This window comes from Salvelinus fontinalis, chromosome 13 (genome assembly GCF_029448725.1).
Source record: "Salvelinus fontinalis isolate EN_2023a chromosome 13, ASM2944872v1, whole genome shotgun sequence".
Classification (NCBI taxonomy): domain Eukaryota; kingdom Metazoa; phylum Chordata; class Actinopteri; order Salmoniformes; family Salmonidae; genus Salvelinus; species Salvelinus fontinalis.
Genome location: NC_074677.1, coordinates 18704023 through 18715817, shown reverse-complemented (window position 1 = coordinate 18715817; position 11795 = coordinate 18704023). Strand labels below are relative to the sequence as shown.

Genomic DNA, 11795 nt, shown 5'->3' with positions numbered 1-11795 from the left:
TCCTAACCTCCTGACAGAGCTGGTGTAACTGAGTCAGGTTTGTAGGCCTCCTTGCTCGCACACGATTTTTCAGTTATGCCCATGTAACAGTTTTACTTTACGTCCGTCCCCTCGCCCTGACCCGGGCGCGAACCAGGGACCCTCTGCACACATCAACAACAGTCACCCACGAAGCATCGTTACCCATTGCTCCACAAAAGCCACGGCCCTTGCAGAGCAAGGGGAACCACTACTTCAAGGTCTCAAAGCGAGTGACGTAACCGATTGAAATGCTATTAGCACGCACCACCGCTAACTAGCTAGCCATTTCACATCCGTTACATCCACACATAATGTGAATGTGAAGAATGTGAAATTTCAGAATAATAGTAGAGAGAATGATTTATTTCAGCTTTTATTTCTTTCATCACATTCCCAGTGGTCTAGAAGTTTACATACACTAAATTAGTATTTGGTAGCATTACCTTTAAATTGTTTAACTTGGGTCAAACATTTCGAGTAGCCTTCCATAAGCTTCCCACAATAAATTGGGTGAATTTTGGCCCATTCCTCCTGACAGAGCTGGTGTAACTGAGTCAGGTTTGTAGGCCTCCTTGCTCGCACACAATTTTTTAGTTATGCCCACACATTTTCTATGGGATTGAGGTAAGGACTTTGTGATGGCCACTCCAATACCTTGACTTTGTTGTCCTTTGCCACAACTTTGGAAGTATGCTTGGGGTCATTGTCCATTTGGAAGACCCATTTGCAACCAAGCTTTAACTTCCTGACTGATGTCTTGAGATGTTCCTTCAATATATCCACATAATTTTATTTCCTCATGATGTCATCTATTTTGTGAAGTGCACCAGTCCCTCCTGCAGCAAAACACCCCCACAACATGATGCTGCCACCCCTGTGCTTCATGGTTGGGATGGTGTTCGTCGGCTTGCAAGCCTCCCCCTTTTTCCTCCAAACATAACGATAGTCATTATGGCCAAACAGTTCTATTTTTGTTTCATCAGACCAGAGGACATTTCTCCAAAAAGTACGATATTTGTCCCCATTAGCAGTTGCAAACTGTAGTCTGGCTTTTTTATGGCGGTTTTGGAGCAGTGGCTTCTTCCTTGCTGAGCGGCCTTTCAGGTTATGTTGTTATAGGACTCGTTTTACTGTGGATATAGATAAGATATTGTACCTGTTTCCTCCAGCATCTTCACAAGGTCCTATGCTGTTGTTCTGGGATTGATTTGCACTTTTCACACCAAAGTACGTTCATCTCTAGGAAACAGAACACGTCTCCTTCCTGAGTGTTATGACGCTGCGTGGTCCCATGGTGTTTATACTTGTGTACTACTGTTTGTACAGATGAACGTGGTGCCTTCAGGCATTTGGAAATTGCTCCCAAGGATGAACCAGACTTGTGGAGGTCCAGGTCTTGGCTGATTTATTTAGATTTTCCCATGATGTCAAGCAAAGAGGCACTGAGTATGAAGGTAGGCCTTGAAATACATCCATAGGTACACCTCCAATTGACTCAAATTATGTCAATAAGCCTATCAGAAGCTTCTAAAGCCATGACATAATTTTCTGGAATTTTCCAAGCTGTTAAAGGCACAGTCAACTTAGTGTATGTAAACTTCTGACCCACTGGAATTGTGATACAGTGAATTATAAGTGAAATAATCTGTCTGCAAAAAAAATGTTGGAAAAATTACTTGTGTCATGCACGAAGTAGATGTCCTAACTAACTTGCCAAAACTATAGTTTGTTAACAAGAAATTTGTGGAGTAGTTGAAAAACGAGTTTTAATAACTCCAACCTAAATGTATGTAAACTTCCGACTTCAACTGTATATATTTATTATATATTGTTTGCAAACTGATCTGTGACACGTATTAATAGCACAATAACATACAAAATAGGCAATTTTTTAAAACTTTTTTTGCTAAACAGGTGGGGCTCAAAACAGGTGCTGCCCTGAATGACGTGTCACCACTGATTGTACTCCATAATTGATTATTCATATACCTCCACTAAACTACTTTGATACGAATCAGTAGCGATTAAGAACAAGTGTATCTTTAATTCTCTGTAAAACAAGTATCTTTCATCAAAGTTTATGATGAGTATTTCTGTTATTTGATGTGGCTCTCTGCAATTTCTCCTGATATTTTGGAGGCATTTCTGAACATGGCGCCAATGTAAACTGAGGTTTTTGGATATAAAAATGAACTTTATCGAACAAAACATATATGTATTGTGTAACATGAAGTCCTATGAGTGTCATCCGATGAAGATCATCAAAGGTTAGTGATTAATTTTATCTCTATTTTTGTGACTCCTGTCTTTGGCTGGAAAAATGGCTGTGTTTTTCTGTGATTTTGCGGTGACCTAACATAATCGTTTGTGGTGCTTTCGCTGTAAAGCCTTTACGAAAATGGACACTGTGGTGGGATTAACAAAAAGTGTATCTTTAAAATGGTGTGAAATACTTGTATGCTTGAGGAATTTTAATTATGAGATTTCTGTTGTTTGAATTTGGCGCCCTGCACTTTCACTGGCTGTTGTCATATCGATCCCGTTAACGGGATTGCAGCCATAAGAAGTTAATGCAACCGCTGTGTCAGATTTCAAAAAAACTTTACGGCAAAAGCACAATATTCAATCATCTGAGAACAGCGTTCAGCCACAAAAGGAAGCCATACAGTTACCCGCCAAATTGTGGAATCAACAAAAGTCATAAATAGCATTATAAATCTTCACTTACCTTTGCTGATCTTCGTTGGAATGCACTCCCAAGAGTCCCACTTCCACAAGAAATGTTCATTTTGTTCGGTAATGTCCATCATTTCTGTACAAATAGCTATTTTTGTTAGCGTGTTTGGTAAACAAATCTAAAGTTAGGAAGCGCGTTCACTAAAAGCAGACGAAATGTCAAAAAGTTCCGTAACAGTCAGTAGAAACATGTCAAACAATGTATTGAATCAATCTTTAGGATTTTTTTAACATAAATCTTCAATAATGTTCCAACCGGAGAATTCCATTGTCTTCAGAAGTGCGATGGAACAGAGTTCCCTCTCATGTGAACGCGCATGGTCAGAGCATGGTCAGCTCATGGTAGACCTTACTCATTTCCGTCTCCTTCGGCCCCACTTCACAGTGGAAGCATCAGACAAGGTTCTACAGACTGTTGACATCTAGTGGAAGCCGTAGGAAGTGCAAACTGACCCATATCCCAATGTATTCGATAGGCGATGAGTTGAAAACCTACAAACCTCAGATTTCCCACTTCCTGGTTGGATATTTTTCTCAGGTTTTTGCCTGCCATATGAGTTCTGTTATACCCACAGACATCATTCAAACAGTTTTAGAAACTTCAGAATGTCTTCTATCCAATACTAATAATAATATGCATATATTAGCAACTGGGACTGAGGAGCAAGCAGTTTACTCTCGGCACCTCTGGGCACCTTTTCATCCAAGCTACTCAATACTGCCCCTGCAGCCATAAGAAGTTTTTAAGAAGTGGATATAAGCAATGCCCACTGAAAAAAAAGTGGGTATACTGTTTATACCTGCGTCTACCCTCCAGTACACCACTGGCCCTTTGTGTTTTACAAAAAGTGCACTCTAACATGAGTGTGCTGGTATTACGGTTGCTGTCCTTTCATAATCACAAACCTTTCACACACTGAAAGCATATAGGTTCATGTCTATAATAGATATAAAGGCTGTTAAGATATTCATGTTTCAAGAAAGGAGTGTATATATTTGGCCTGGCGAAGTCCTCACTGTCCAAAACTGAGTCAAGACCAAGTACAAATGTATCCGACACTGAGACACTCAATATGTGGTCTTGAGACCATAATACTACAACACTGCCTCAATACCACACCAGTGCACTGGTCGCCGGCTTATCGACTCTTCGCGCGGCCCAATCAGCCACTCAAAATGGCCTTGAGTGGCAACAAATCTGCCCAATTAGCTGATTCGCTTTCCAAACACCCACTCCTTTCGACACACCCACTCACCCATACTCGGTCGCCATATTGAGCTGGAGCTACCCATACTTGAAAAAATCTGGCGCTGTCAGACTTATAGTGCGGAATTTTAATTCCGCACTATAAAAAATCTGGCGCTGTCAGACTAATGCACACTCACTTGTCTGTTGCTTTTACAGAGCAAACTCTGACATGTGTCTTAGCCAATCATTAACTAGGTCTGGGAAGGTGTGTGAGATAAGGCTGCAGTTAGAGTGTTGTTGAGGTGGGCCTTTCTGGCCCCCTTCCCAGACGTTTCATCCCTTTTCAACTGTTGTCCTTACATCGAGGTTGAATTCCACCACCAGCGGACAGCGTCATCCTATAATATATTAACCCTCACTTTTAATGACCTTCCAATACATTACCAATACCGAGTGGGGCAATTCAAGATGCAATGATATGTTATCTACCTGCTTTCAAGAGGGGTTGGTGCATGAAAGGAGAGAGCTCTGCTGTTTGTTGACGGTGTCAGATGGTGATGGATAATATCCGACAACACTACAACAACGTCTGGAGCAGCTATACAATGCAGGCAGTTTTCCGCAAGTGAATAAGTGACTGGACTCAAAGGTCAACTGAACACAGCAGCAACATGAGAGATTACGATGGAATCACAGCTTTCTTGGGAACATGGGGACCCTTTCAGCTGACAATCTTCTTGGCATTGGCCATCAGTATCCTGCCCAATGGGTTTACTGGTATTTATATAGTGTTTGTAGGTGATACACCGCCACATGAATGCTATGTTCCTGAGGAGTATAATATCAGTGAGATGTGGAGAAATGTGACCATCCCAATGGAGACAATAAATGGTGCATCGCAGCATAGCTCTTGCTCAAGGCTCAAAGTGGAGACAGTTAGAAACTACTCTAGCCTAAATATCATTCCAAATGTGGATGTCAACGTGAGTGAAATTGAGCTGGAAAGTTGCTTGGACGGTTGGAAATACAGCAAAGACGTCTACCAGTCAACATTCGTCACTGAGGTGAGAAATATATTGCAAATCAATGCAAACATTATTAGCTATTCCCAAAGACAAAACAATTCTGTGATAAAAAGAGTATGAAAAACAAATATGTGAATGATGAACTTGAAATGCTTACACAAACACTTTGGATTGCACTGTTGGGTTACCCAAACCCTTACAACAACAAATTGCAGTTACAGTACAGTACGTTGCAGTTATGTTGGAGTTGTACTGCAATTACTGCATCCAGAAACAAACTGCTGTTTTACTTTGCTGTCTAGTGCCATAATTTAGCAATTCACCTGTGTTTATTTTGCAGTTATAGTGCAACTACTGGCATTTAAAATAGCACTGTAACTGCACTGTAACTGCAGTTTCACTTTTTGTAAAAGGAGAGAAAGGGCATTTGTGTAATTTAGGAAATATATGTATTTTGCAGTGGGATGTGGTGTGTGATAATGCATACAAAGTTCCCTTGACCACTTCAATTCACTACTTTGGTGCGCTGGTGGGAACGTTCATCTCTGGCCAGCTGTCTGACAGGTCTGTACTGTATACGGTGTACTTCAGTCCTGATGGAGAATCATCTCAGACAATGTGAACTTACATCATTTTTCATCAACAGGTTTGGAAGAAAGCCAGTGCTCTTTACTATGATGATAATCCAGAGTGTGGCCATTTTCGCACAAATATTCTCCCCAAACTGGCAGGCATTCACTATTTTTTTCTTCTTTGCTGGTGCTGGATCAGTCTCAAACTACGTCATAGCGTATGTTCTTGGTAGGTTCAAAATAAGCATAACTTGTATCTACAGTATCTCTTGCACATTTGGTAAATTTACTGAACTTGCATATCTGGTCTTCAGGGACAGAAATACTGAGCCCTGGAGCTCGTGTGGTATTCTCCGCACTTGGAGTGTTCCTGAGCTCTGCGATTGGCTACATGTTCATGCCGGCTGTGGCATACTTCATCCGTGATTGGAGGTGGTTGCTGGTTGCCATGACAGGCTCTGGAATAATATACATCCCGCTATGGTGGTAAGCAAAATGTATCCCCACGGGAATGTGTTTGCCACAAAACCTTCTACTATGGTTAATGCTCTGTGTATTCTTCTTTTAGCGAAGGGACTTCTTATCTATGTCAAATACAAACATTAGCCTGATTTAACATAGGGCCTCAGTAGCGTTTATATAACTGTGCATATGTATTGGTATAGGTTCATCCCAGAGTCCCCCAGATGGCTGCTCTCTCAGGGGAGAGTTGAGGAGGCTGAGGCCATACTGAGAGATGCTGCCAAGAGGAACAGAGTTGAAGCACCAGAGGTCATCTTCACTCCCTCAGAGGTGAGCAAGCTTACTTAGCTACAGTTTAGCTTGCATCATTTAATAAAAATAAACCTTCCCAGGGACATGGAGTAACAAAAAACATATATAGAGGAATTATAAAAAAGTGCCTATGTCTTTGTTAATATATTTTTAGGCCCCTATCCAGTTGAAGTCAAAGTCCTTTTTGCAGGTGCTGCAATACATCAACTGAATGAAGTTGATTAATAACCATTGTTAAATCATTTGAGAGACTAATGCATCCCTTCCTGTTTTATGGTGTAATCCAGGTCATTCATCAGACTACTTGACCACTCACTCTGGCCTGACTCTAGTTTAGGTTTCTGAAGTGTTATCTTTTAACCAATGCAGTGTAGAACTGCAGAATAATGAAAGTGAGACAGTGGACTCTGTGCTTACGGTGATGAAGGAGAGACACGGGGAATAAAATACAAGGGCAATCTACTCTCAGCAATTTCATCCATTATGCATTTTGCTCTTCTAAATGGTGTATCCTAATGATGATCCTAATGATGACTTATCTCCAGGTAGAAGATGCTCTGGCCATGAAGGACAAGAAATACAACATTCTGGATGTCATGAGGAGCAGCAATATGCTTTCAATTATAATTCTGTGTTCCCTTCTGTGGTAAATCTTGGCATCTGTTAACACAAATCCTACACAATCTTAAAGGAAAACTCCACCCCAAAAAACTATCTTTTGGTATTTGTCCATTGTTGACATAGTCCCAAAATGTTTTGCTTGTCAGCAATCAAGTTTTCATGATATGTAACTTTCAAAATACAGAAATCCTCACATGATGCAATTTGCATCATATGATACAAAACGCAGCATCATATTATGCAAAATGCAAAGTAAATGATGACTTCTTTATTTTGAAAGTGACATATCTTGAAAACTTGATTGCTGACAAGCAAAACATTTTGGGACTATGTCAACAATGGACTAATGAAACAAATACCACAAATGTTTTGAGTGGAATTGTCATTTAATGACTCTGAATATTACTTTGAATATTACTTTGTTTGTGCCTGTTCATCTACAGTTGAAGTCAGAAGTTTACATACACCTTAGCCAAATACATTTAAACTCAGTTTTTCACAATTCCTGACATTTAATCCTAGTAAAAATTCCCTGTTTTAGGTCAGTTAGGATCACCACTTTACTTTAAGAATGTGAAATTTCAGAATAATAGTAGAGAGAATGATTTATTTCAGCTTTTATTTCTTTCATCACATTCCCAGTGGTCTAGAAGTTTACATACACTAAATTAGTATTTGGTAGCATTACCTTTAAATTGTTTAACTTGGGTCAAACATTTCGAGTAGCCTTCCATAAGCTTCCCACAATAAATTGGGTGAATTTTGGCCCATTCCTCCTGACAGAGCTGGTGTAACTGAGTCAGGTTTGTAGGCCTCCTTGCTCGCACACAATTTTTTAGTTATGCCCACACATTTTCTATGGGATTGAGGTAAGGACTTTGTGATGGCCACTCCAATACCTTGACTTTGTTGTCCTTAAGCCATTTTGCCACAACTTTGGAAGTATGCTTGGGGTCATTGTCCATTTGGAAGACCCATTTGCGACAGAGCTTTAACTTCCTGACTGATGTCTTGAGATGTTGCTTCAATATATCCACATAATTTTATTTCCTCATGATGCCATCTATTTTATGAAGTGCACCAGGCCCTCCTGCAGCAAAGCACCCCCACAACATGAGGCTGCCACCCCCGTGCTTCATGGCTGGGATGGTGTTCTTCGGCTTGCAAGCTTCCCCCTTTTTCCAAACATAACGATGGTCATTATGGCCAAACAGTTCTATTTTTGTTTCATCAGACCAGAGGACATTTCTCCAAAAAGTACGATATTTGTCCCCATGTGCAGTTGCAAACCATAGTCTGGCTTTTTTATGGCAGTTTTGGAGCAGTGGCTTCTTCCTTGCTGAGCGGCCCTTCAGGTTATGTCGATATAGGACTCGTTTTACTGTGGATATAGATACTTTTGTACCTGTTTCCCTTAGCATCTTCACAAGGTCCTTGTTCTGGGATTGATTTGCATTTTTCACACCAAAGTACATTAATCTCTAGGAGACGCATCTCCTTCCTGAGCGGTATGACGGCTGCGTGGTCCCTTGGTGTTTGTACTTGCGTACTATTGCTTGTACAGATGAACGTGGTACCTTCAGGCGTTTGGAAATTTCTCCCAAGGATGAACCAGACTTGTGGAGGTCTACAATTTTTTTCTGAGGTCTTGGCTGATTTATTTTGATTTTCCCATGATGTCAAGCAAAGAGGCACTGAGTTTGAAGGTAGGCCTTGAAATACATCCACAGGTACACCTCCAATGGACTCAAATTATGTCAATTAGCCTATCAGAAGCTTCTAAAGCCATGACATCATTTTCTGGAATTTTCCAAGATGTTTAAAGGCACAGTCAAATTAGACCCACTGGAATTGTGATACAGTGAATTAGAAGTGAAATAATCTGCCTGTAAACAATTGTTATAAAAATGACTTGTGTCATGCACAAAGTAGATGTCCTATCCGACTTGCCAAATCTATAGTTTGTTTACAAGAAATTTGTGGAGTGGTTGAAATACGAGTTTTAATGACTCCAACCTAAGTGTGTGTAAACTTCCGACTTCAACTGTAATTCATTCGACTTTGTATATTTGATTTCCCTCTGCAGGATTATTATCACATGTGGCTACTTCGCCCTGCTTTTGAACACTTCCAACCTCAGTGGAAATCCCTATATCAACTGCTTCCTGTCTGGAGCTGCAGAAGTGCCAGCCTATTTCATTGCCCTGTTGCTGCTCAGATACTGTTCCAGACGGTTTTGCCAGTCCTCCACTCTCTTCCTAGGGGGAGCTGTTATTCTCTTCATTAACATGGTCCCAACAGGTAAAATTCTTTGACCGTCTCAGAGGGAGACCTCATTTACAGATCTTTATAAACATCCCCTAATTTACACCTGGTTGTCTCTCTATGTTTCAGATCTCCCAGGAGTGGCTATCTTCCTGGAGATGGTGGGGAAGTTTGGCATCACGGCAGCGTTCTGTGTAGTGTACGCAGTCACGTCGGAGCTCTTCCCCACCGTGGTGAGGAACATGGCCATGGGAACGTGCTCCATGGCAGCACGCATCGGAACCATCCTCTCCCCCTTCATCATCTACCTCGGTAAGACCAATCAATCAGTTCATCATTCAATCAGTTAATTCATCAATCATCAATGTCAATATTGGACTGTTAAAGTATATATATCCAATCTTGTAAGACCTGGATCACTACCCATTTCTTTGTTCAGTAGAGATAAACAAGATTGAGTGGATGTATTCGACAATGTCTCTCACTGTTAATTTGGTTTTCTGATGTTCAGACCTCTCCCTTGATATTGAAAATGTCTGTTTTATTTATTTGCAGGAAATTACTACAAGTACCTACCATACATATTCATTGGTAGCCTTGCAATACTTGGGGGTCTGTTCTGCTTCGTTTTACCTGAGAGTTACGGCAAGGATTTGCCAGAGACCATCTTACAGATGCAGCATATCAAAGGGTGAGTTTGACTGTCCGTCCGTCTCTACGTACATTCCTCCATCCATCTTGATGAAGAATTGTTTCAAACATGTGTTTTCATCTTTTCTACAGGTGTCGATGCAACACAGACCAAGACACCGAAAACGTAGATAGCAAATCAGAGTATAGGAAGGAATCTAAATTGTAAATCTTGTACTTTTTCTTCTAAGGATCATTTAACTATTTGATTTTGAATTTTAGGACCCATTTAGGTATAAAACAATATACTGTATATAAAAAAGCTAGTTGATAAAATATTGAAATGTGGCCTTTACTACTCTAACCCATAGAAACACATTGAATAACACGTTCATAAATGGCAAAAAAGACAGTCAAAAATAAATAATAAGGAATAAGGTTTTGAAGTGTCTGTCCTATATCTAGGCGATATAAGAAAGTTCAGGAAATATATTTTTTGGGGACAAATATTTAACCCCTTATTTTTGTTGGCACAAAACTACCTCCATACTTCCATTCATTGGTATGGATTACCTTTAGACTAGCCCCGTGATACTTATGGGGGTCGTAAAGCAAAACGGAGAACACCATCATGTTCATGAGAGTCCCCTTTCCACAGTCATACAGTATAAGCTTGTAGCCCAAACGGATCTGACACTACAGACAGAAGTTGGCACATCAGCATTACCAAATTCAGATGAGTCATGTGGAGCTTGTGGGGGTCATAGAGAAAGATGGAGAACCATCGTGTTTGTGAGACGTTTTCATGAGATGACCGATTTTCAGGATGTATCAAGGTCTGACAAACACTGCTGTCGCTCGGCCACCTTCCTCTGCAGATGCGGAAGGACAACATAGCCTGATGTTGTGGATTGAGAAACAGCCCAATGCAAAATACATACAGTATCTCTAGCATAAACTGACAGATGTTGATGGGGATTATTATGTAACTTCGATTGATGCACAGGTACGTCAAAAGACTGTTAAGGATTTTTATATGAATGTACTGTACACCTAAACTTCATAAAACCAGCAGGCAAAATGAATGGCTAAGTTACAAAACGTATCACAGCATTTGGACATTAATCGTGTAGAGGTTAAAAGATAAAGACAAGTTCCTCTTGAATTAATGTGGGTGCCTGGCTGAGACAAGATAACTACATAACTCTTGAGTTATGCATGAAGAGTCCCATAACCTTGTAGCACTATTGTCAGAGAGGGGTAAACAAAGATTTTGTTCGGGCACCAGGCAGGTATTAACCCTGCCGAAAGGAAAAGAGTAGGATAGATAGAGTACCACTACCACAGACACACCAGCAGAAGAGACTGCCTTGAGTGTAGCTTGTTTGCCAGATAGTCAGTGGAGAGAAAATATAAGACAAACCATATGAAACACACATCACAGCACAGGGGTAACCCAACCAATAATACCCCATACAATAATAATGGGAGAGAAATTTAACTGCAACTTCCTAGAAACAATTTACAAGAAATAACTCAGTCATCAACATTAGAAGATTTGCAATAATCTGTATTACCTCCCAGTGGAGGAGCACAGAGGGTTTGAATGGGGGGAGGGTGTGTGGGTGTTTATAGACAAAACCAAGGCTTTAATTAAAATGTCCAAAATCTTCTCAGCCACATGTCAATAGTACCACACCGCATCAATACAGTTCAAATAACAAGACACAATAAACTCACAAGCAACCTCCCTTTAACTAAAATGTCAACCCAAATACGTCTGGCAGGGCAATAAGAGTCCAGCGACACTGAACATCAAAGGGAAGCGCATTGCGGGGGAAATAAAGTCTGCTGCAGCGAAAAGCACTATAGAGGGAAGAGAGAAGGGGGGTTGTTGACTTCAGGCTTGCAGTTGCACTGTCTGTCAGTCTTATGGTTTGTATGTCAAAGCTTCGCAACAAT

At 40.6% G+C, this 11795-nt stretch overlaps 1 protein-coding gene across 2 annotated transcripts; it reads left to right on the top strand.

Annotated features, from left to right (window-relative positions):
- The first annotated feature begins 4506 nt into the window (after nucleotides 1-4506).
- LOC129867777 (solute carrier family 22 member 4-like) lies at nucleotides 4507-10244 on the top strand. 2 transcript variants are annotated; one of them, XM_055941284.1, is made up of 10 exons: nucleotides 4507-5010; nucleotides 5432-5535; nucleotides 5618-5772; nucleotides 5858-6029; nucleotides 6209-6335; nucleotides 6863-6963; nucleotides 9025-9239; nucleotides 9333-9515; nucleotides 9759-9894; nucleotides 9987-10244. In XM_055941284.1, the coding sequence occupies exons 1-10, from the start codon at nucleotides 4618-4620 to the stop codon at nucleotides 10060-10062; spliced, it is 1662 nt and encodes a 553-aa protein (XP_055797259.1). In that variant the 5' UTR covers nucleotides 4507-4617; the 3' UTR covers nucleotides 10063-10244. The 2 variants fall into 2 exon arrangements, with proteins under 2 accessions (XP_055797259.1, XP_055797260.1); XM_055941285.1 differs by lacking the exon at nucleotides 9987-10244 and having other exon boundaries at nucleotides 9759-9898.
- The last annotated feature ends 1551 nt before the right edge of the window (nucleotides 10245-11795 follow it).